The sequence below is a fragment of the Zootoca vivipara genome, chromosome 1, assembly GCF_965207765.1.
Source record: "Zootoca vivipara chromosome 1, rZooViv2.hap1.1, whole genome shotgun sequence".
Taxonomy (NCBI): domain Eukaryota; kingdom Metazoa; phylum Chordata; class Lepidosauria; order Squamata; family Lacertidae; genus Zootoca; species Zootoca vivipara.
Window position 1 is genome coordinate 72,960,855 of NC_142582.1, and position 26,228 is coordinate 72,987,082.

Genomic DNA, 26,228 nt, shown 5'->3' on the forward strand with positions numbered 1-26,228 from the left:
TATACCTGAAGGAGCGTCTCCACCCCCATTGTTCTGCCTGGACACTGAGGTCCAGTGCTGAGGGCCTTCTGGCGGTTCCCTCGCTGCGAGAAGCCAAGTTACAGGGAACCAGGTAGAGGGCCTTCTCAGTAGTGGAGCCCGCCCTGTGGAACGTCCTCCCATCAGATGTCAAAGAGAAAAACGACTACCAGACTTTTAGAGGACATCTGAAGGCAGCCCTGTTTAGGGAAGCTTTTAATGTTTAATAAATTATTGTATTTTAATATTCTGTTGGAAGCCGCCCAGAGTGGCTGGGGAAACCCAGCCAGATGGGTGGGGCATAAATAAATAAATAAAAATAAAAAATATTATTTTTATTATTATCCAATACATCTATTCTTAATTCTCTTCACAATAATTTATAAATTACTCCTTACAAAACTTCTTTTAACCCTACAAGTGATGTCAATTGATTACAATTACTTTCCAGATATGTCGAAAACTTCTTCCATTCCTTTAGAAAAGTCTGGTCCTGCTGATTCCGAATTTCGTGTTAGTCTTGCCATCTCGGCATCGCAGGGGCCATGCTAATCTTCTCTGTATCATTCCAATTTTAGTATATGTGCTGCCAAAGTGAGCACAGTTCCTCACCCTGCACATTAAGGCCCTTTGCACGAAGAAGGAAGCCTATAACAAATCAGTTTCCCATTTGGTCCAAATGGCTACAATGTTCAGAACAAGCCAGAATCTTAAATTGGCTTCAAACTATGGTTTAATAGCCTGCCTTGTTCTGAAATTGTTAACCAGTTTCCCAGCTCATACAAAATAGTAAACTTTGGCTAATGGAAGACTTTCTGTTTTGCTTGCTTGCACTGTGAAGCAGCTTCTATCTTGGCTTATTAAGCCAAAATATTATTACTGGAATGAAGTCACTCTGATATCTGAAGTGGTATAGTCTAGAGCTCTACTGTATGTTCTGCATGTTTGAGTCAGCTCTGAGTCACAGCACAGATCTAGAATTGAGACATGCAGCCCCCAGAATATTTCAAAATTACTGTCATAGGCAGAATTAATTGACATTCATTGAGCAGGTTCAAGCAAAGATACCGTGAGTCATATTAGTTCTTGCACTTTGAAGAAATGGATTTACGACAGCCAAATTAATAAATTTTAAAGGGTTGTGATATTTTAATAACCTATTTGACAGAAATTTTTATTATGTATTAATAGTGCAAATGTTAACTTGCTTAAATGAGCGAGTGATAGCCATAACCAAAAGGTCTGTCAAGATAAAGCAGATTATTACCAATTTTCTTCAAGAGTAGATGATTTAGTGTGCCGTGACAGTCAATTACTGCCTTCTCTCATAATTCAATGAAACAACATTGTTTGCTTTGTCTTCCAGGTTCTCCTAAAGTCATTTAAATAATAATAGTAACAACAATGTCACTGTGATCTTATAGATCAGGCACGTCCAACAGGATGTCTGTGGTAGATCACTGGCTCTCCCCAAAGAAGCTCAACAAGTTTGGCTCCCCTAAAAAAAAGCTCAACAACTTTGATCTGAACCCAAAAAAGGGGGTAGATCACTGCCAGTCTTTGTGAGTAGATCGCAGTCTCTTGGAAGTTGGCCACCCCTGTTATAGATAATCCACAGGAAAAGTTTGAGTTTTACAAAGTCACAATGTAGCTGAATTTGTTTGTTTTTTTAAATGAAGCAGTATGAATTTAAATAAATAAATAAATAAATAAATAAATAAATAAATATTATGAACACAAATAACTCTGCTAATGTAATAGTAACTGCCTATGATAACAATACTCCTAGTAGAGGGGGATAACCAACAGTCATTACAATGATTGGTACTCATATCTTGTTCCCTTGTGATAAGCCATGTTCCATTTTACTGAGGATGGGAAGACCAGACCTTTGCCAGGAATAGCACAGTAAGTCACCCCACCTTCCTAGTTCTTCCCCATCATTCAGTGCATCTATGGCTACCTGGGAATAGGACATACACAATGGAGCAGAAATTATTCCTCCTTTGCCACCCAAATAAAAACAACAACAACAACAACATATTTCTTGTATCCCAGCCATCTGACTGGGTTTCCCCAGCCACTCTGGGCAGCTTCCGACAAAGCATCATCATCATCATCATCATCATCATTTTTTATTTATACCCCGGCCATCAGGCTCAGTTTCCCCAGTCACTCTGGGCGGCTTACAGCATAAAAGAGCAGTATGATCAAAAATCACCCACTATGCTGATCATATTGCCTATGTATTATGTCTACGATTGACATTTTTACACCAAATATATCTGTAGAATAAAGTAAAAACTTAAAAGATTAGGGCTTTTCTGGAAGGAATGTAAAAGAATGCTAGACTCTCCTCTCGAAGACAAAGAATAGCATTTGAATGGCTTGGAGCTCTATCAAGTAGTAGCTGGGAAACAGGCCAAAAGAGTCACTTTCTGTCTCACTCTCTGAGTCATATAAGAAAAAGGGCCAAAAATCCAGGGGGATCATTTGATCAAGCTAGATATGGAAAGGAAGAAGACAACATGGAGTGAGCCATCAGGATATAAGGGCCCTCTGAGTCCAATAACAAAGCACACTGCAAGAGATTTATAGGATTGGGAGTCCATCACAAGTTCAACCCTGCCATGTCAAGTGCTGAGAGAGATATGCCTGTTCCTGATTAGTATGCATCTCACTAGCCTTACTGTGCTGGATAGTGACGTATTTGATTTTCTTCTTGTAAACGTGCTGTGCTATACTGTGCTCAAACGTCAAAAATTTAGCTTTTGGGGGGTAATTATCTAGGATATTCCATCGTCTCCCAATCACTGTATAGAATGCTATTTCCCTATATTCTTTGTTCCATAAACTACTCACCCAGCTCCTACAATCCTTGCCTGCTTTTCACTTTCCCCCCTAAGGTTCTGGCACACCTGCATTCCTACTATCATATTATCTATATGATAATATGGTCAAGGATTTGCTCTCCTTCCTCTTGGAAGCTGTAACAGGGTCACTACCCATCCTTTAGAAAACCATGAATCTTGTCTGCTTATTGGTGCAACATGATAAATTGCTTAAATCTCTCGAGTGCCCTCCATGTTCCCTTCCTTCATGAAAGATGTTTACACTCCCAGACAGAGAAAGACTGATCAATGCAATTCTTCAAATAAGCTCTGATAATGTGTATTGTCATTCTGATGAAATTATCGCTACACGAGGAATAAGTGGAGCTCCTTCCCTTGACCATTAGTAAGTTAAACACCAGTCCTACTGCAGATTCTTGGATCCTCCTGAAAACTCCATCCTAGAAATTGTCTATCTATTCATTTTCTGTGAAAAACATTATTAATTTAGACTAAGTTCACAACAGATTCTACATATTCCTTATTAGGAAAAATGGGAATAACTTGACTCTTTATTACAAAAGGGGGAAGTAATAATAATGATTTTTTTCATTTTTATTGTATTTGTCCAGGGGTAGAGGGAAGAGATCAGATCAGATCAGATTATTATCATGGTGAGTTATATAGAAACTAACATAATTTATTCTTGTCCTTTAATCTGTATATGCAAAAGATATTTTTTCTGTAGCAATGCAGAAAAAAAGGCTGTTTAGTCATGTGGTGTTCCCTTCTTTGGCATTCTGATTTAATTAAGGAAGTAGGAATAATGTGTGGCTAACTTTTTAAAAATGCTACAAATCTGCTGCTTAAAAAAATGTTTACATTTTAATAGCTGCTCTTAGCTTTGCTGAGCGTCCTCTTGGATTATCTTTAATATCCTTAGCTTGGGGAGTGACCACTTTCTTCTGTATTGAGGTCCATCTTGAGTTAGAAGTTCCACTGGACAATTCATCCTCCTCCTCGTCTGAAGAATTCTTCTCCACTTGCCTGATCTTCTGCCTTACACTGAGATTGAATTTTTCTGATATATCTATTCCATGAAGAAACCGCTTGATGATACGATCTTCTAACGAATGGAAGGAAAGTGCTACAAGTCGCCCCCCTGGCTTTAGAAACTTCTCGGCTGCCTTTAGCCCCGCAAATAGTTCGTGCAGCTCATTGTTGACAAATATGCGCAAGGCTTGGAATGTTTTGGTAGCAACATGTGCTGGTCTGTGAAGCAAGTCTTTTCGAGCATACAAAGCTGTGTCTGGGAAAGCACCTGTTATGAATAAGAGAGAATGAATTAAATGATTACTCTTCAGTAGGAATGCGCCCACAAATTATTCTTCTCTCTTTTTTTTACTGTTCAACTCTTTATTAAATTTTTGCTTTTACAAAACATAACAAAATATCCCAAAATGAAAATACAAAATAAACAAAACACTTAGAATAATATAATAACAGGATATTCCCAAGTAAAATACAATCCTTGGTAAATCAGAATCAAAAATCCTTTCATCCAATCATATCAGCCCAATCCTTTATCTCCTCCCCTTCCCTCCTCTCCTGATCAAATGATTCTTCTCTACTCCCCTTTGTTTTTACTCTTAACTATATTAGTGCTATATAAGACTAGGTCTGAATAGATATTGGATTCTTGTCTCATTACATTCAGTATTTGTATTCAGTAATAATGTTTATTACTAAACTCATTCAGTTTATTACTAAACTGAAAACTATGGAGAGACCTGGTCTGAATAGAGATATTGGATTCTTGCCTTATTACATATGCTAAAGCTATTTTTGGTCATCTGCATACTATCCCTTGCTTTTTCCTGTAGGACTAATTGTAAGGTAAAGGTAAAGGGACCCCTGACCATTAGGTCCAGTCGTGACCGACTCTGGGGTTGCGCGCTCATCTCACATTATTGGCCGAGGGAGCCGGCGTATAGCTTCCAGGTCATGTGGCCAGCATGACAAAGCCACTTCTGGCAAACCAGAGCAGCACATGGAAACGCCGTTTACCTTCCCGCTGTAGCGGTTCCTATTTATCTACTTGTATTTTGACGTGCTTTCGAACTGCTAGGTTGGCAGGAGCTGGGACCAAGCAACGGGAGCTCACCCCGTCACAGGGATTCGAACCGCCGACCTTCTGATCAGCAAGCCCTAGGCTCAGTGGTTTAACCACAGCGCCACCTGGGACTAATTGTAGTCGTTAACAATTGTCAACAGGTTTACATACCCATTGAGTCAATCACCCATCTCCTACTACCCTTCTGAGAAAAACCCTGCCCCACCCTCCCAATATATATAAGGGTCTGGTAACTTCTGTTTCAGTGTATCTGAAGAAGTGTGCATGCACACAAAAGCTTATACCCAGAACAAACTTAGTTGGTCTCTAAGGTGCTACTGGACAATTTTTTTATTTTCAAAATCTGTGAGGCACAATATTTAAGACCCATATTGCATCAGGCTGTGGCAATCCAAGTTTTTGCACTGCAAAAATAATGTATAAAAAAATAATGTATAAAAAAATTATAGTGTAATAATTTCTATAATAATGCCATGTTTGGATGTAAGAGAAAACATAGCAAGCACTCCCTGCACTCCCTGGTCTTCTCACTGCTCTTCATCTAATTCCAGTTGCTGCGGCATTTGAATCTGCTTCCTACATTGTTCTGCCACATTGCCTGTTAAGCATCCACACCGGTCCCTCACATCTTTGGAACCAGCAGGGCTGCAGCATGGCTGCTTGAAATGCAGTCTAACCAACCCATAATGGAAGCAGCTGCAAGGAGCCACAATCCCACAGAAACCATTTCCAATGGCAGCCATGAATCTGAAATAATGTTTAAATTGGTTAAAGGAGCTATAAAATGATGTCCCCTGATCCTTGGGTTAAGTATTCACCAAAGGTGGTGGCTGTAATCCAGCAGAGCAAATGAACCACATCTGCACTAACAGAGGGTTTGCTTTCTTCTTAATTTTTTTTTGGCAAAGCAGCCCGTCCTCCCACCACATCACACACCACTTTGAAATCAGGGGAGTGATGGATCTTCAGTCACCCTGCCTTCCAGGCTATCCTCTCTGCCCCTTTGGCTCCACAGAACGGATCCTAGGCATTTACATGAAAGCATGTATTGTCATCTTCCACTTGCCTACAAGTTAAAAGCAAATGGAAGAATCAGCTAGGAACTTTTTTTTTGTTAACACACATTATTTATGACCTTGGATGTATTTATGGCATCCAGTCTCTTATTTTATGTACTTGGATAGAATAAAGAAACAGACAAAAGGAAAATTCAGCACACTGTGCATAGAAGGCCGACACTTGAGCCAAGCAAAGAGATCTGGGGAAAAAAGTATATGGCAAGACATACGTCTCCTTATGTCGAATAAATCTAAAAATACACCTTCATTTATAGGTTAAATCCTTCATCTTAATGAGGACTGCACCTAGAAAAAAAGCAATTCTTCCATATACTGTAAAGCTCACTGTGGTAAGCACTTAAATGGGTAACTATAAACAGTATCAGTGTGGTCAATGCTCTTACGGTATTCTTTGATAAAGATGAAACAATGTGCTTAAAACCTGAATACGAAGGGAAATCTCTCCTTTGTGCATGCCCCTTGTTCCTTAAGAAGAAAATTGTGAAGTCATGCCCTCACAAGCAAGCTAATCGAGCCATGCATGCCCCATGGTGGTCTGCGGAACTGATGGTGATGACATCTAGATTAGCCACCCTGAGCAAGCAAGTGAAAAGTCAAGGTACAATTTATTCTTATGAATGAACAGTGACTGTGGCAGAAAGCTCATGATGGATTAGATCTTTCTCAGGTAGTCATCTGGACCATCAAGGATGAGATGATGACCACTCAGTGGCTTGCTGTTACCAATCTACCAAGCGCTTAGTGGAATGAACTGCTCATGCTTGTTTCAACTTAACACCAGAGCTTGGGAAGAGTCCATAGATGTACCTTTCACATTTTCTTGTTTAGTTTTGTTGGATATTTATCAATATTTATGTAGCTTGGGGAGGTATACAAAAGAAGATGACCATGTGCACACTCAACCCTTGTCCTTCCCAGTTTTCATGAACAGCTAGAGGCAGACTAGCTGAGTGAGTGGAAGGGTGGTTGATGATGTGGTTCCTGTAAACTTAAAACAGGCTTCTTCAAAAACTTCTGAAGCAGCTCCCTCTTGGTTCTACTATAGGATAAATTCCAGCTGGACTCAAACATTCCATCCCTGAGAAAGGTGCTCAGGTTTTAGGAGGCCTTTCTATATTTTCTATATTTAGGTCTTTCCGTTCTAGATGTGGATTTTCTATATTTAGGCCTAATATTGGAATGGAAACAGCCCCAGTCTCAATGACTGATGACTTTTGCCAAGAAGTACATACCTATCAGTTGTACTAGATCTGTCAGCAGCTTTAAATACCATGATATTCATCTGAATTGCTTGGCAAAAGTGGGACTTTGCTTTAAAATGTTATTCCAGTCCTGGAGGTTTGACGCAAACACATTACCCATTGGCCTCTGGCTTCCCTCAGGGTTCCATCTTACACGAAACCATTCAGAGATTTAGAGTAAAGTGTCACCAATATGCAGATGATGCACAGTTCTCTCTTCTTTCAATCTATAGATACTATTGCCATTATAAATAAGTGCCCGGGACAGTAATGGACTGGATGTGGGCTACAAACTGAAGCCTAGTCTAGATGAGACAGGTGGTCTCATGGGTCCATAAGACTGTTGATCCATGAATAATGATTTAATTAGTGTTGGTTGGGATTTTACTTCCCTTAAGAACACAACATGTTCTTAATGGAACGCTTTTGCTCAGCTTAGGTTGCTGCACCAAATATTGCCATTCCTGGAGATTGAAGATTGGCTATGGGAATATCTTTCTTAGTTACATCATGTCTAGACTACTGGAATGCAGTCTATCTAGGTTGCCTTTGAAAAAATATCCATAAACTTCCAACTGGTCCAGAATATGACAACTGCATTTGTTAATGGGAGCTACCTATCACAAGCATCTGCACTGGCTTCTAGTTTGTTTCGGTCCCCAATTCAAAATTCTATTAATGACCTGTAAAGCCATGTATGATTTGGGCCAGTATATCCAAAGAACTACTTTATCTTGTATGATCCTACTTGCTTTATTAAGATCATCATCATAGGTTCTCATATCCTATACATATTATCCTTCTGACTGTGACCAGGGAGACCTCATTGTAGTCATGCCAAGGTTCCGGAATTCCCTTCCTAGGAAACCTTGTATTGGCATTTTGGTGGCTGGCAAAGATCATACTTCTTAGAAAAGCCTCTGGCTAAGATGCTTTTTATGCTACAAAGATGTAGTGTCGGTTGTTATCATCATCACCTGCTGCTTTTACAAGGACGTTTTTATAGATTATGCTTTAGCTCACTGTTTAAAGCCCCTTAAGTTTTGTAATGTTTGTTTAATGTTTCATTGTTTTAATAATGATGTTGTAAGCTGTCTTGACTATTTTTAGGGAAAGTAGGTACAAAAATTTTAAATAAATGTTTATCTCTGCTGCTGTCTGCCAGGAGAAAAAACAATAGAAAGATTTTAGTAGTGTATTCCTTCTATCCTGTTTTAATTGGACTAGCCCAGCCAGGATGAGATATATGTTATTTCATTCTTAATCATTCTAACTGAGGAGCACTTGTGGATCGGGGTGGGGGGAATCCATCATGTTCTGACCTTTCCACAAAAAAGAAAATCACATTGCCAATGGAAGAAAAATCTTGCTTGGTAACAGGCTTTACTATGGATAATAATAGAACAAAATCTGTATGGGAAGCATGCAAAAAAAATTCATTCATAAAAAAAAACCCTGCTTCTGGCAAGATAAATGATTTAAAATCCCAAGGAGAGAAATTATCCTTTTTTAGTTTTGGGATACCCTGATGTTGCTTACACTATTTAAAATCTAATAGATTCACATGTTAAAATGCATTGAAACTTTAAGCTTCAGAATAAAATTAGCAACGTGCAGTGCCTGCCAATGGGCAGCATTCACGTCCCATGTGAGACAGAGTGTGTGACAGACTTCAAAAATTAATTCTGAGCGGGCACCTGTTTACAGGAATTTCCTGTTGAATCTGAATCACATTTAATAAGTTTCAATGACGCAGCTTATGTCCTTTTGTCTAGGCGTTCTTAATAAATGTGGATGTATATCATATAGCCATCTAAAACTCAAGCATTATTACATATTTCAAGATATTAGTTAAAAGTCTGTGAACTTAAGATAGATGTGGATAAACTAGATTTACCTACCAAGATTCCTTTTAATTGCCTTTTGGCCCATAAACCTATGTTCTCATCAAGAGAATCTTAAAGGCTTACATAATCTTACTTGTCTGTGAACAAGTCACAAATCTAAATGAAAGCAAGTGTAAAAAAGTCACGAAAGCTATCAGGTAACAAGGAACACCAGCCACCAAAAGGAAAGATCAGAAGGAGTTGAGGGAAGAACAGGGCCAGTCCTACCATTAGGTGGAGTGAGACAATTGCCTCAAGCAGCAGTTACTAGGGGGCAATGGTAGTTGCCCGCCACCCTCTGGTCACTCCTCCTGAGCCCCCTGGCCATTTCCCTCTGTGTCAATGTGGCACCATACACCCCTAAGCTAGCCTGCTGCCCTCAGATACACTGACAGCCGCCGAGATCACATAACACCGGTCTTGAAAGATCTACATTGGCTCCCAGTACGTTTCCGAGCACAATTCAAAGTGTTGGTGCTGACCTTTAAAGCCCTAAATGGCCTCGGTCCTGTATACCTGAAGGAGCGTCTCCACCCCTACCATTCACCCCGGACACTGAGATCCAGCACCGAGGGCCTTCTGGCGGTTTCCTCGTTGCGAGAAGCCAAGTTGCAGGGAACTAGGCAGAGGGCCTTCTCGGTGGTGGCGCCTGCCCTGTGGAATGCCCTCCTGACAGATGTCAAAAAGGAAAACAACTACCAGACTTTTAGAAGACATCTGAAGGCAGCCCTCTTCAGGGAGGCTTTTAATGTTTAATATATTATTGTGTTTTATTCTTCTGTTGGAAGCCGCCCAGAGTGGCTGGGGAGACCCAGCCAGATGGGCAGGGTATAAATAATAAATTATTATTATTATTATGACAGATGTATTTCATTGTCAGAAGTGAAATAAGATTCAGCTGCTAATCCAGTCAGCTTCTGTACATGGAATGAGGAGGCTATTTTGCCCTTTGCCTTAGGTAGCAAAATGTCTTGGTTTGGCCCTGGGGAAGAATACAATAGGTACACTGAGATGTCCAATCTTTTTGTATCATTAGACAACACCTAGATGTTAGCAGACGTATCAGGGCTCATGACTACGACTTGCGAATGAGTAAGATAAAAGACTGTAGTTGAGTAGTGACTACTACCCGTCTTATATAATCTGACTAACACTTACAAAGGGATGACCTTCCGTTCCACAGGAACAAACAAAAACAAAATGCAAAACAACTGAGCAATAGCAATAGAGATAAAGAAATCCTGGAGGGCTGCAGTGCTGAGATTTCTGCCTTTGTAAAAGGCCCATCTGCCCTTGTTTTTGATGTAGGTTTGGAGTGCTGTCACACCTCGCCCTTGCCCATAGCGGCAGCAGCACTACACGGACAGAGGGGGCCTGGCAACTCGTAACATCTGGGATTGACTACTAGCATGCACTGTATAGGGGGCTGCTCTTGAAGACCTGTCAGGGCCTTCAGTTGGTTCAAAAATAAAAATGCATCTGCTCAGCAGTGGGGTGGCATGGGTTATATGAAACAATCTCGTCCCAATTCTGAAATGATGTCAATGAATTCCTGTGCGTTTTCAGTGCAATTCAGAGTGCTGGCATTTACCTAGAGAGCTTTATATTTGGGAGAGGGATTTTTCAAGCCCTGTTTGTGCTTTGAATGTATATGGTAGGATTCTTCACTGAGTCATCCTGCTTGGGGAGTAACTGGAATGCTCCCTCCCTCCCTTCACAATGCCTGACGCCTACAGCCCTTACCTCTCAGGGACAGGTAAAAACTTTTTCTCCAACCAGGCATTTTATAATTCTGTATACAGTTGTATCTTGGTTGTCGAACGCCCTGGAACTCGGACATTTTGGCTCCCAAACACTGCAAACCCAGAAGTGATTGTTCCATTTAACATTCCTTTTGGAACACGAACATCCGACGGGGCCAATCACAAGCTGTGATTTGATTTCCAAACGTTTTGGAAGTCGAACAGACTTCTAGAATGGATTCTGTTCAACTTCCAAGGTATGAATGGCTGTATTGCTGTTTTCAGTACTGGAACTTTACTGCAACTGGGCAGTCTTTAGCTTTTGCATTTATATATGTTGGCGGGGGGGGGGGGGGATGGATTCTACTGTCATGTTTTCAAAGCCACTTCAAACAATTCTGAAAAGGTGGCGTACAAATCTATTTAATAATAATACACAGCAACAGCACAGGTCTTTCCATTAGCCCTTTGAATGTAAAGTTGAGTTGAAGTTTTACAAGATAGTTTGCTTCATGTATAAGCACAGAATCAAGTATTAAAAGTTTAAGGGATAAGTTGCCTCCTATTCTGTGATAAATGATCAACCAGCAGGTGGCAATGTCCATTTTCCAGTAGCTTTGGAATGCCCGAGTTCCTATATACTCTCTGCACCTTGACAGCCAATAAAGCTTTACTCTATCCATCACCCCTGCCATTTAATCACAACTAGCTCCACAGACCATTGTTGGGGCAAACATAACCCATCAAGGGTAATTGTAAAGTTATCTGTCTGGACAGGTACTTTGTGCTCTGAGAATGAAGGGGTGCTGTCTGGGAGAGGGAAATGTATTTTATGTATTACATTTATATTTCAATGCGAAACCTTTAGAATGCCCTCGGTGTAAAGTGGCATATATCCAAAGTATTCTGCAAATGACCTTTGCTCTGTATTGTCCTGCCCCAGGGTTGATGAAAAGGTTCAGAAAACGTTTTAGCTATCTGGCCAAAACGTTTGATCTTATGCTGGCGGAACTTTTTCCTGCTTCTCTGCAGATAATTTATTTATATGGACAATTTATATACCGCTTAACTGCAGTTGTCACTAAGTGTACTCAGTACAGACAAAAAATAAATTAAAACTATAAAATCACAATACAGTTAAAATGCCTGCTGGAATAAAAAAGTTGGCACCTGAAGTTCAACAGGGTGGGGCCCACACTACCTGAATGCACAACTCCTAATGGGTACGAGTTGCGCATATGAGCCACGGGAGACCACTAACAATGACTCCTCAAAAGACCTCAATGACCAGCCAGAATAACATATCAAAGGGGAGAGGTAAACATTACAGTTCATCAGGATGGTTTGAATACACTACAATTGAAATTTATGAAGTCTCTATGGCCATTCCTTAAATGGTGGATGAGTTATAGTAAGAGTAGCACTGCAAACATGGCCCCTTGTAAAATCTGAATCTTGTGATTCATTGTTCTTGCTGCATCAAAGTTGTCACAGCCATGTAACTGTGGACTTAGGAAAAGGCTTAAAGGCAATCTATACTGTCTGACAGATCATCTATACCAAACACCCTCAAAATTTAACAATTCTAATTACTCGCTTTGGTTTGCTCACTGCAATGTGTAACCTTCCAGAATCTGCTAAGATAAAACTGTATTGACCACCAGATAGAAACTACAGTGAAGAACTTCTATCCTGGGATACAAAGACAAAACAGCTTTTTTTTCTAGGAGCCAAAGTGCAGTGGCATACATGTGCTGTGTGCAAAAAAATCTACCGTTGGCACCTTCACTTAAAAGAACCTGAACTAGCACAGGAGAGAAAGGCCACTGCCATAAACCCTAAAAAGCTGTTGCCAGTCAGGGTAGACTGGGCTTGATGGGTCAATGGTTTGATTCAGGAAAAAGCAGCTTCACAACACTCCTAGGAACATGATGATGGTTGAATTTAGCAAACTGTCACATGTTCATTTGATGCCTTCCTTGGCCAAATGATACAAAAATAAGAGTGTTCACTCACTCAACTCATTAAAAACTTGCACAGTGAAATAGTTGAAAGATGGCATTGTTGTGCACTGCAAGTTCTCCATGCACCCAGATAGAGGCAGGCATCACTGTTTGCTCAAGAATCCATAAGAAATGGACCACAACTTATTTGGAAACTGTTTTTCAGCTGAAGTTCTCAGAAAGGCTTATAGAATGCAGCTATATGTTAAAAAACAGAAAGCCTTGTTTAAAGGTTTTTCATGTGGCACCATGAAAAACAAAGATGGTGCCAGGCAAACCTCTCCAAGGCAAGGTACCAGAACTGAAAAGGACTTGTCTTTGGTCAACAGCCACTTTACTTAAGATAGCGGAGGGACTTTGAATAAGGACTCTGAGACCCACCTTAAAAGTCCAGGAAGATTTAAGCAGAGGCAGATGGTCCTTTAGGAATCCGCAAGGTTTCTGGGAACAGCTGTCAAGATTGTATGCCTCAATAAGCCCTCTTTGTTAGCATCAGTGATTCACTTTGTTAGCATCAGTGAAATTCACTTTGTTAGCATCAGTGAAATATTTCATTACTCTGAGCAGTACCTGTCAACCTAGCAGTTTGAAAGCACACTTGTGCTAGGAGATAAATAGGCATCGCAGCAGCAGGAAGGTAAACAGTGTTTCTATGAGCTCTGGCTTCCATCACGGTGTTCCGTTGTGCCAGAAGCAGTTTAGTCTTGTTGGTCACATGACCTGTGGACAAACGCCGGCTCCCTCAGTCTGAAAAATGAGATGAGTGCCACAACCCCATAGTCACTTTTGACTGGACTTAATCGTCCAGGGGTCCTTTACTTTTAAAAATCAATAATGTCTACCAGTGTGTGTAATGGAAATCCACTTGGGCAACAGGATTTCTGTTTTCTCCCCTCTCCAGCCTCTCATACCCACCCTGCTCTGCTGGGTCATCCAATCCTTCTGGGTAGATTTTTGGGTGTGCAGATGGCTGCAGTGGGGAGCAGAGAATGGGGAAGACCCAGTGATTATGCCATGTTGGACCGCACCCTATTTCTACCGAATAGAGAAATCAGCTAGTAGACTGTTATTTTACTAGTTGGGCAATTGCTTCTTCTTCCTTCGCAACTACATCAAATTGTGTGAAATTAAGACAGAAGCTTTGTTGTTTCGGGTAACTGAAGGCTTCTCAGCAATAGCGCTAAAGCAGATCCATTGTTTTTGTCATCCAGGGTTTCACCTTGGTAGGCAAAATTAAAAACGTCTTCGTGTAAAGTCTATTATTAAACTAATCAGCATCCAACAATATAAAAAAGATAGAGCATATGGAAAAATAGCTGACATCAGAGCAGGAGAGACAGGATTAGATCTTGCATGATTTCAAGTACAAATAGATCCCTCTGGGATTTAGTGGATTAATATTTTCTCTCTCTCAGACACTGCTCGGAATTAATGAGGGTACCTGCAACAATGCTGGCAAGCTGCTGAGTCCTGGTGATGGGGTAGATGCTGCGTGCCTGAACAACTGCTGAAGCTATTTTCTTGGCGTGCCTCTCCTCCCCGTATGTTCTCAGGATGGACGCAAGTGCCTGTTGATCTAAAGCATTCACAACATCAGCAGCGGTGGGCATGTCAGGATACCTACGCACAAGAACAGCCAATTAGTTCACTGACGTCAGCTTTCATTGACAAGGGGTGAAGCTTCACAGCATTGAGACATAAAGTCAAACACACATACACTGCATGCAAGTGCTTCTGAGATTTCTCAATAAGAGGCAGAGATCATTTTAAAGCAGAAATAGCTCCTATCTTGTAAATCACCTCTTATTAATTCATATGGAAGCTTTCTCCCTCCAACTCCAACCTCCCAACATTAATTAGCTATAAGAAGTAGTTGAGATGCCTTTTATCATAAACTTTAACATTATAGCAGTAGCTCAAATAAAATTCAAAAGACAAAATACTGCTAAGGCTGCCTTTGCTTGTATAATGCCAGGAGATGAACTCATTTTACAAGCAGATATTTTTCCAAGACATCACATTGCTTGATCTATTTCCTGATAAAAAAAGAGAACCTTAATCTCTGTGACCTTTTCCCTCACATCTGGTGTTATGAAAAATGATCTTCTGTGAGGTATTTAACGATCACTTAAAGGTCTCTCAATTCAGAAATGGTCTCTCTTTTAGAAGAAAGGTAGTAGAAATGATCAGCCTGGAAAACACTCCCAGAACATAAGGGAGAAACCAGCATTTCTTTCAGTTGCCTTTTTGGAATGATCTGAGGGATTTTATGTATCAGCAGGAGCAGAGACTGATTCAGAGTCCTGTGTGCTCATCACAGGCAAGGGACTTTGTTATAAACATTAGACCACCCAAATCCACAAGAAACAGTACAATCAGGTTGTACAATAGTACAAACTTAAGCAAGATTTATTGACCTGAACCAATGTGACAATTTAGTCACCAGAAAAACGTTGTGAGGCAAATAAGTTTGTGTGCTTTAAGACACCCCCCCCCCAGCACTGTTCCAAAGTGCAGTTGGTGGGGAGGGTCTTCAGAATTATAGATCTCCCAGAAACTGCAAAGTAGGATACCAATGAATCAAAAAGTTTCATTTGTATTGGTTCTTTATTTGGATTATTTCATTTTGTTGTTGTTGTTGTTTAGTCGTTTAGTCGTGTCCGACTCTTCGTGACCCCATGGACCACAGCACGCCAGGCACTCCTGTCTTGCACTGCCTCCCGCAGTTTGGTCAAACTCATGTTCGTAGCCTCGAGAACACTGTCCAACCATCTTGTCCTCTGACGTCCCCTTCTCCTAGTGCCCTCAATCTTTCCCAACATCAGGGTCTTTTCCAAGGATTCTTCTCTTCTCATGAGGTGGCCAAAGTATTGGAGCCTCAGCTTCACGATCTGTCCTTCCAGGGAGCACTCAGGGCTGATTTCCTTAAGAATGGATAGGTTTGATCTTCTTGCAGTCCATGGGACTCTCAAGAGTCTCCTCCAGCACCACAATTCAAAAGCATCAATTCTTCGGCGATCAGCCTTCTTTATGGTCCAGCTCTCACTTCCATACATCACTACTGGGATGTATGGAAGTAAGAGCTGGACCATAAAGAAGGCTGATCTTTACCTCATTTTACCTCATTTTAAAAAACAACAACACACTTAACCACACACAGACTATGTTATCAAATTTCAGCAGGACTAAAGCATATTTCTTTCTTTCTTATGGAGGTCAGGGGTTGATTGTGCTTTGAGTGACATGAAATCTGTCAAGCCCCTTAGCAATCTCATTTAATGGTTAACAATTCTTAAGAGAAATATACATGGCTGATTTCAAGAACAATTTATGCAGATCTTGGCTTAGGTTATGCTTTTCCTGGCTATATTAATTTGCATTTGTAATACCACAAACACTCTGCTGATTTTTATAAACAGAGCTTCTGGAAATATTTTTTGACTAAAATCTTTAAAAGTGGTCTCTAATGTGTTCATTCATTCTATCTGCTCTATCAATCTGTGCATCAGACACCAAAGTTCTGCCAGTACTGAAGCCATCGGAATTGTACTAGCTCATTGCCATTATAAACTATAAATGTTCCACTTGGCTCATCTAACAGTAGGCTCAATGCAATACTGATTCCAAAATACTTTTTAATGAAGTGTACTTATTGTTGAAGACACTTGGCAGGTTATACACGGCTGCTATACATTCAGTAAAATGTACAGCCACACAACGTAATACTCCAGTTTTCCACACTGTCACTAGTAGGCAACAGTTATCTATGTGGGGACATTTCAAAATGGGCAATGCCTTTTGATTCAGAAGCTTACGGAGTTTTTGTTGTTATTGTTTACAATTCCAAGAAACCACCTGGAAGAAAAGCATAAGTGATCTAATCAAAGGGATAAGAAAGATGCTTATATAGGAATTGCCTCATTGGTCATACTCCAGCGAATCTTTTACATACATTTCAGTTCTGTGTTCCATATGGTTAGCTGTTGCTGTCATCAACCATAGTTTCTATTTTAAATGCCAGGTTTAAAATCCATGTGCTTGCAAACATTTGTAACGAGCCAACAAGCAAAACAAACACTGGGACTACTAAGGCCTACACCTTTAACATTAGGAAAAGTATTCTGCAATGGGGGGGGGGAGATGATTTATGATGTATATGCAGAGGCAGATATGGGGATTTGATCGCAGCTCTGCAACATGAAAAGGAAATTAAATTCAGCATGCTAGTGAAAAATTGATTTCTTGTTGAAGAAAGAAATGTTTTATCAATATGTACCTGCCACCATCCATCCTCATGTCCAAAGGACCATCTTTTCTTAGGGAAAAACCTCTTTCTGGAGTATCAAGTTGCATCGAAGAGCAACCGGCATCCAAAAGAACTCCATCCAGACTCCCTGGCTGCACTCCAGCCAAAGTTAACAAGGCTTCTGCTTGACTAAACTGTCCAAGAAGAGCTTGGATTTGTTGCCTACAAGAAAAAAAGAGGAGAAAATAATATACATAATTAGCAAAAGGATAGCAATGTTTAACCTTAATTTTCTCCTGGATCCCTATGCATATAATCAGCAACTCCTTCATCCGAAGTCAGCAGCACTGTGACTGGAATGTCTATTCTCATTGCAATTTGGTATGCTTACTTGGATAAGGACCTAAGAGAAGTTCAAAAATCTTTTAAGTCTTTGTTCTACCAATGAAAAAGAATAAAATGCAACACTAGTGCCCTATGATATAAAACAAGACCACAGATGACTGCTTTATGTGTCAAAATGCATGGGTGTGTAACTTTTTTTAGTTCTAAAGAAAGAAATTAAATTCAGAGTTGCTGTTTGATCTCTTAAATCCACACTGTTGCTTTACTCAAAGCACAGCTTTTGCAACATCAGGAGAAACAGCGATTGTACCAAGCGAACACCTTGCTTCCTCAACTGGTGCACACATTTTGTCAAGATCACTAAGGTGAATGAAATAACTCTCAGAGGTACACAATGAACCTAACCACCAAAGGTCTACTCATAAATTAACAGCCTTGCTACTGCTGCCAGATCAATACCTGAATGAGACTACATGGAGGCATTTTTCAACTAGTTAATTGAGAAGTTGGGTGTGTGGGAAGGAAATTGGATTGAATGATATGGTGTTCAGGGGCCTGTCAGAATGTATCAGGGGGCACAAGTGTCAATTAGGGATGAACAGGCAAGTGAAAGGTATGTCCAACAGAAATAGAGCACAACTTTTCATTCTCAAGGTGTCCTGTTATCATTTCCCATTTATTTAGTTTAAAAAGACTATGTTCCACCCCACACAGAAGAAAACTGTGCCTGGTTAAGAAAATCTGATGACATCTAAGCTCTGAAAAAAGTAAAATGAATGTGCAGCAATTCAAGGTCCTTAGCACATTATTATTTTTTCATAATTCACCTCTTTTCCCAGAAGACTCATAAAATCCTTGAGTAGTAGTATTTCTACTTTTCAATTGGGGAACTGTATAAGACAAAGGAGGCAATTTTAAGTGAGCTGCCCAAGGATGAATAGTAATGATGATAAAATTGGATTGGCATTTAGGAAATTCACAACCCAAGGGTTTATAACTTCAAACTGACTTTATCATAACCATCTTAGATATCCACACACACACACACACAATTTTTTTGGCCCTCACCCAGGGGCGTAGCCAGGATGAAAATCAGGGGGGCAAGGGGCGGGGCCAAGGGGCGGGGCCACACTGGAGCAGCCCGAAATCGGGCTGCTCCGACTCACTCCTCCCCCTCCGTGATAGGAAGGGACGAGGGGGAGCCAGGATCAGCCCGAAATCGGGCTGCTCCGACTCCCTCCTCCCCCTCCGCGATAGGAACGGACGAGGGGGAGCCAGGATCAGCCCAAAATCGGGCTGCTCCGACTCCCTCCTCCCCCTCCGCGATAGGAACGGACGAGGGGGAGCCAGGATCAGCCCGAAATCGGGCTGCTCCGACTCCCTCCTCCCCCTCCGCGATCGGAAGGGATGAGGGGGAGCCAGGATCAGCCCGAAATCGGGCTGCTCCGATCCCCTCCTCCCCCTCTGCAATCACTGGGGCAGGTGGAGGGAAAGCCCCAGAGCCGCGCAAAGCGGTTGCCTGGCTTTCCCTCCGCCCGCCCCACAGCCAGTCCGGCTAGAAGGGACGTCTCCCTTCTCCCTTGCTGGCTGTGGGGCGGAGGGAGGGAAAGCCAGCCAAACGCTTTGCGCGGCTCTGGTGCTTTCCCGCCGCCCGCCCCACAGCCAGCCAGGGAGAAGGGAGACGGCACCGGGCGGGCAGTGGGGCAGGCTGGCCAGTGGCCCTGCTTCTAGGGGGGGCAATTGCCCCCTCCTGCCCCCCTGCCTACGCCCATGTCCTCACCACTTTTTTTCCTCCATTTTGCATAACATCCACACTTGAATGGCCTTCTAACTACTATCTGAAATATTCAACTGATTCTTTTGCCTTCCTTTCCTTTGTTCCTAATTCCTTTGCATTAAGGTTCTTCATTTTAAAGAAATATTCTAAAGAAATTGCTGTTAAAATGTCTGCTGCTCCCACTTTAACAATAATTCTGCCTGTTGCGTAAAAGCCACAGAAATAAAGTGGGGGTGGGGGCAGGTCTTTGCACCTATGATCACTTTCACAGCTATTGTTCGGCAGTTCATAGCAAGGGTAGGTAATTCCCAAATCACAGCATTCTATTAATGTCACTTGCTGCTTAATCTTAGCAGTTAACTGCCGCCTGCCAACACTAGCAACCCAAAGTGTTTCGCTTAATGTAAGGAACATGCCAAAAGTCAATGCTTTCGAAAAGAAGCTTATTTCTGAACTTCAAACAGAAAGGTCTATTTACAGATTCGGCTTTTTTCCGTGAGATAGTTAACATGTATGCCTACAAGTGACAATTTGCATGGACACTCGCTTGGAAACTTGGGGAAAGGCTCAGTCAGATGTTATATAGTGATTACTCTCAAAAGCTAGCAGTTCAGGGCTAAAACTTCTACAGCCATTGACTTTCTGACAGAGCAACTCCAATTATTATTTTCATTGAATAAAGACCAAGCCCTTTGCGGGGGGTGTTTTTAAAATTGGGAGGAGAAACTGGCATAGAAAGAAAGCTAAGAGTACATGGTTTTGGTTTTTTTGGGGGGTGGGGTGGGGAGAAAAGCAACTGGACTGATTCTCAGTGATACTGTACATGTGTATATGTGTGTGTGTGGGGGGGTTGTCTTCTAGTGATAGTGAACATTCCTGGAAACGCCCCTTCTGTATATCAAGCAACAACATGTGACATATTCACCGCCTCTACCAAAACCACACCAGCCACTAATTTCCCTGATAAAAGGTGTCAGTAGGGAGTTGATTTGCAGAGAAGTGAGGAGGACTTACCGTAACTCTTTCCCTGCCCAATTTTTTCTCCTCAGCCAGTTTTACACCCATGGGGCTAGAATCTAAATTGTGCAAAATTATGTGGGAAGGCTATGTTACAAAGCAAAAAAAAAAAAAAAAAAACTGTTGGGGAGGGACAGGCCCACCACTTCCCAACTGCAAATGCCCCTTCTCCACCCCAGATTAATGTTATAATGGGGCTCTCATAACTTGTAGTTCTAGCATCAGAGAAACATTCAAGTGGATTGTTCCTCTAGGTGCATTCAGTTCACTTGCTTTTCCATCGTTACTGATTTCACAGAAGAAGGTATTAACAGGCATAGAAAACATGGTCTTTAGGTTCAGCATTGTTAAGGGAACGTTGAAAGAAGGTTCAAGAGAATTCTCATCCAGGCTTGTCAGAACTCAGCTCAAGTAGCCAATAGAAAAGAGACTTTTTGTGTTCTCTGCTTGGGTATGTTCCTTATAGCAGCTGTCACTTTATCCAAATTCATATATTCTACTAATTTAACTTCCCATTCCTGTACCGATGGTACCTCCTCCCCCTTCCATTTTTGCGCTATCAAGATCCTCGCTGCCATTCCGGCATATAATAATATATTCCTTCTATCCTTTGGGATGCTTTCGGGAACCATACTTAACAAAAATAGCTCTGGCTTTTTTATCAAATGTTAACTTTAATATACTTTTCAACTTTTCATAAACCTTGTTCCAAAACTCTTGAAATTTTTTTTGCGATGTCACCAGCAATGTATATATGTTCTAATGTGTGTGTGTGTGTGTGTGTGTGTGTGTTTCCCATTTATCTGGGAAACTTTCAGAGAAGCTGCATTGAGTTCTTGAACAAAATTACAGGTATCTTGGCCAATTTTTAAAAAATCTCAAGAGCTCTCTCTCTCTCTGTGAGACAGAGATTTGAACAGAAAGGCAAACACACATCAGTATCTCCCCTGCCCCACCTTGCTACCCGGCATCGAAGTGTTTTTTGCACTGGTGTTATGCCATAAACACCAGCTGAAAGATTTCTGGTGACAACATACAGACCTGATGCCAGCAACCCAAAGCAACTAATGGTCATTCAGAAGTCTTGCTGATGAACACTGTTCCAATTACCTCAGCAGGATGAGTGCACAATAATTACTGCCATGTTGGAATCATACACAAGATGCTCTGCCTTACGGGAGGAGAAAGGAAACTTCACTCTGACCAATAGGGCGCTTGTTTCCCATTGAATAAATGGAAGGTGATTCACTCTGCCTGTTGATTTAAACGTTTTGCTAAGACAATGCTCATCCATTAAAAAATATTTTAGATCCTACAAATCGCTTTTGCCTGTTTTATCTGTTGGCTCTGCCAGCTTTATTTTGTGTTTTTATTGCCGTTTCATGTGTTTTATGGGGATGGAGTCTTTTTGCTTTGTTTGAAGCTACCTTGAAACCACCTGCAATGAAAGGCAGAATATAAATCCTATAAATAAATAACACCCAGTGTTAAGAATATCAGTCTGACAATGAGGAGTCAATGTCTCTTGTGTCAGCAGGTCCTCCAGGTGAGCTTTGTAACTCAATAGGCTGGCATTGTAATCAGAATCCCGTCCAGCATAAACAGTCTCATTCCCTAGGACAGTTGTTCTGAAGCCAGCAGCTATAGTTCAGAGACTGCCTGAGTTCCCTGGTCACTCTACCTACATACAGCACCATCTTAGAGTACCCAAGAACAGACTTCAGGTCCTGGCAGGATACCTGAATGAGATATATTTGATCTAGTTTCTAAACTGTTGCAACCTACTCGAGATCTTCTGCTGATACTCCTCTGACAGACAGAAGCTTGTGTTGAGGACCACTCTCCAAGAAATGGAGAGGATGAGGAAAGAGTTACTTCTCTTCTTGACAATTAACTATCTTCTTCTCAACAAACAAGCAACAGCTGTGTCTGATCTGAATGTGTAGATACACCTCCACAGGTCACAGAATCAGAGTTGGAAAGGATCACAAAGATCTTAAAAGTCCAACCACTTTCCAAAGCAGGAAATCCATTGCTGGGCATCTATTTTGTGCTTAAAAACATATAATGAAGATGAGGCCACCACCTACCAAGATAGTCTGTTCCATACCACTAGGAAATTCTTTCTAATATTTACTCTTAATCCTTCATCTTGCAATTTGAACCCTTTTGTTTGGACCCTATTGCTTGCCTGCAGCATTATTTAGATATCTGGATCACCATGTTATTGTGAAGTGCTTCAGGGATCCCTGCTCCTGCTTCACCTTTTGACAAGCCCAAAATGCCCTGGAGGCAATTGCACTTCACCTTCACCAAATCCAATACCCACAACTACTAGCTACAATATGTTAGGATAAGGAATGAGATAATAGACCAGGGTGTGAGGAGAAGATATATGAGCAACTCTGACTGATCTCTGCTTACTATGTGCTTCTCTGCCACTTATTCCCTGCCCCACCACTCTGTTTTTCTTCTTTTTGTATGTGCTTTTAAATGGTTTTGAGTGTTTCTAGTGAAATGATTGTGTGTGTTTAGGTGTATCTGTTTTAATTTATGCTGTGAGCCATTTTGGATTCTGTACTGGGAAAGGCCGGGTATTAAATAAATGAATGCACACAAACACAAAAACAAAGCATGTGTCTGGCACAAGTTCTCAAATTAAAAATAACGTAAAATTATTTGAATAGAAAAATATTGTGTCTCAGTAGGCAGAATATGCTACATCTATCCACAAATCACAGGAAGCTCAAATTTATATTGAGACCTCAGGACACTTAGCAATTTTAGGAAAGAATCACATGCTTCAACTATGGCCAGGTTAAGCTTTTTGTTGTTCCAGGTTCTGTCAGCAGCCATCAATCTCCGAACGTAAAGAAAATGAAAAATGGCAGGATAAAAAAAATCCAATTTCTTTTAATATACACTGCAAGCAAAGCTCATATTCTCAAATTTAACAACTGTCATTCATGGCTTCCTACTGCAAATGAAAACCACAGAAATGTTAATTTCAAGCACCTATAGACTGTACTGTACAATTTAATTACACTATAAACTCCAAATGACATATTCAAGAGTCCAGATATTTGGAATTTATGGTTAAAAACCCACAATGGGTTAAAAGGCTCTATAGCTAAATGGTCATATTTAGGATACAAAACATATTGTGTAGAGCAGGCATGGCCAATCTTGGCCCTCCAGCTGTTTTGGGACTACAACTCCTATCATCCCTAGCTAACATGTTTTGGGACTACAACTCCCATCATCCCTAGCTAACAGGACCAGTGGTCAGGGATGATGAGAATTGTAGTCCCAAAACAGCTGGAGGGCCAAGTTTGGCCATGCCTGGTGTAGAGCAACTGGAAGAAAGGACAATCCCAATTGGCACTAGTCTCAAATATATAATACCTACAAGATTGGGAATCCTTCACCTTTTTGACACCTTTCTCTTTAAAAAAAAAAAATCATGTTAACACAAACCTCAGTTTTGGTGTTCATTTATCGTAAGAAAATATCAGATGGTTATTTAAAGCAATTGGCCAATTATAAATTAAGACCTGATTACTAGCTTCTAATAAAAGATACCTCTCAGTTCATTCCTCCACTCATTTAATTCAGAGGAGCAATCTTGTAGCTAAATGGCACAATAAAGGTGTACCATCATACTACACAAGAAATTGTAATTTTGGAAACGGACACAAGATACCCTTGACAAGATGCTTATGGATTTACACAAATTTCCTAGCTGGTTCACACCACAATGGCTACAGACTGAACAAAACTTGCTTCATCTCTGGTAGCCCAATTAAACACGAAAAAAAGTACGGGTTAATAGTATACTGACACTTCTCCTGCTTATGTGTAAGTTGTTCTGCTTATGGTTGCAAAATTAAAAAATAGTAATAAATAATAGAACAAAAGATAATATACTGGTGTCGAGAAATTTAATGACCACTAACACTGGCTTAATTTAGTGACCATAGGTTTGAAGCTGCTGAGTGATCAATAAAATCAGCGCTTGGGCATGACACCATCACAAATACAATGGACAGGTTGTAGAGAATGAGAATTCTACCTCATCCTTCCTACCACAGCCTCTGGTGCCCTCCAAACCACTCGTGGGAGCTAGGGGACCTTTTTTGACTGAGAGGGAGAGCCTTTTGCTTGAGTGAGAGTCCCAGTAAAAGTTTTAACTATTCATAGAACATCACAAATTGTATTAATTGTTTATGACATTAAATAAGTATATCAATGTGCATTTAAGAAGACAAAAATCTGGAATAGTATATTGCCAGGGAAACGTTAGGAAAAAATCTAGCACTGGTCTACATTCAGAAGAGAGATGCAATGTGGTCAATTTCAATGTATGCACCGTAATATAATTTTAAATGTGTTATAATACCACTTGTGTGATGACATAAACCAGTACTTCTGAATGCACATGCAGCCATATTTCAAAGAAGCATGAATGTGCTTTCTATTATTCAGTTTCACTTGAACACTCTGAACCATCTGCTTTAACCCAGCAAAATGCTATAGTATCAACTGCACAATAACTTAAACCAATCAACCAACTCCTCTTTGCAAAATGCAGCTAAGCATTGGTCATTACATAGAATCAAGCAATTCCAAAACTTGAGATCTCCAATTGATGAATGCATTCTTACTCATTTCTTCAACTCAGAGCACGATCCTAAGCATGCTTCTTTTGAGACAGGTTCAATGTATTCAGTGGAGGTTACTCACTAGTAAGCGTTCTTAGGATTGCAGCCTTTTTCAAAGATATGGGATTTACTACCAAGCAGTAATGCATATTATTCAATCTCCATAAATTTACACATCATTCCGGAAACATTTTGGCCATGAACTACAAGTCTCCTGCATAGTTAAGTCTCATTTTTATTTAATCACATCAATTCAATTTAATATTGCTAAATGATCCTTACATTTGTGCTAATTTAAAATGCATCTGTGTATTCATCTGGGTGGAAAAACTGATTCTGATTTTTAAAACAGACAGAAATATTAAGGGCTCAGAAAGTAGATGAAAATGGACTGTCAAAACAGGATCTTTCTTTCCACACCTACATATTCAATTGTTTGAACATATGACTCACACTTGAGCTTGATTTACATTTTGTAAGACTGTTTTAAACACTCAGAGTAGTATAGAACTTTTATTATCTTCTCTAAAATTGGACAACAAATGTTACTACTCCCAAGTTTTTCTTCAGCTAGCAAAACTCATTTATACATCCCACCCCCTGCCCCACATCATAAAATGTTAACTCTTCAAGGAGGTCTTTTCACAGAGGTCTTTTGTAAACTTCTTCATAGCTTTTGCTATGTTATGTTGTTGCTTCATATGCATAGCCTCAGCATAGTGGTAGTGCTGGATGAATGAATGAATGAATGAATTAATGATAAAAGGACTATGCCTCTTACAAGGTCTTTAGAAATTGCAAGAGGTGTCTAAGCTGCCACAGCAAACCCCAGGTTAAATTAAATCCCTACAAGACAAGATGGTGAATATTTTTGGTTATGGGAATCTAAGTGAAACACAAGCATAGACAGTGCATTCTCAGATCTTCCAATCTACTCCTTTCAACCTAAGTTTGATCAAAGAAAACAAGTTCCCCAATTCACCTTTAACTAGTGCATAAAAACATGGTGCAATTCATTTTCAGTAAAAGTAAAATCCAATTCCCTTAAATTAGACTAGTTAATAATATCATTGTGCAAGGTTTTCAATAGAAATCTTGTCATTTCAACTGGAAGTTTGTGGTAGGGTAGGCTGACTACTGAGAACATGAATTATTATTTGTGAACCTACACAGGAACATCTAGAAAGCAGTTATCCTCTCTTCCCCTTTATCAATAGATTTGTTACCAAGGTTATGGTTGTATCCACA

At 40.5% G+C, this 26,228-nt stretch overlaps 1 protein-coding gene and 1 pseudogene across 3 annotated transcripts in view; both read right to left on the reverse strand.

Moving 5' to 3' along the window:
* Positions 1-520: 520 nt before the first annotated feature.
* LOC118075642 (U6 spliceosomal RNA) lies at positions 521-620 on the reverse strand (annotated as a pseudogene).
* Positions 621-3,390: 2,770 nt separating this feature from the next.
* The window catches only part of METTL15 (methyltransferase 15, mitochondrial 12S rRNA N4-cytidine), an 84,319-nt gene continuing 61,481 nt past the window's right edge, over positions 3,391-26,228 (reverse strand). For all 3 annotated transcript variants that reach the window (XM_035117786.3, XM_088667934.1, XM_088667928.1), the window contains exons 4-6: positions 17,211-17,402; positions 14,376-14,554; positions 3,391-4,170 (exon numbers count right to left, since the gene is read on the reverse strand). In XM_035117786.3, coding sequence (XP_034973677.3) covers positions 3,728-4,170; positions 14,376-14,554; positions 17,211-17,402 — 814 coding nt within the window. In that variant the 3' untranslated portion in view covers positions 3,391-3,727. The remainder of the gene's footprint in view (positions 4,171-14,375; positions 14,555-17,210; positions 17,403-26,228) is intronic.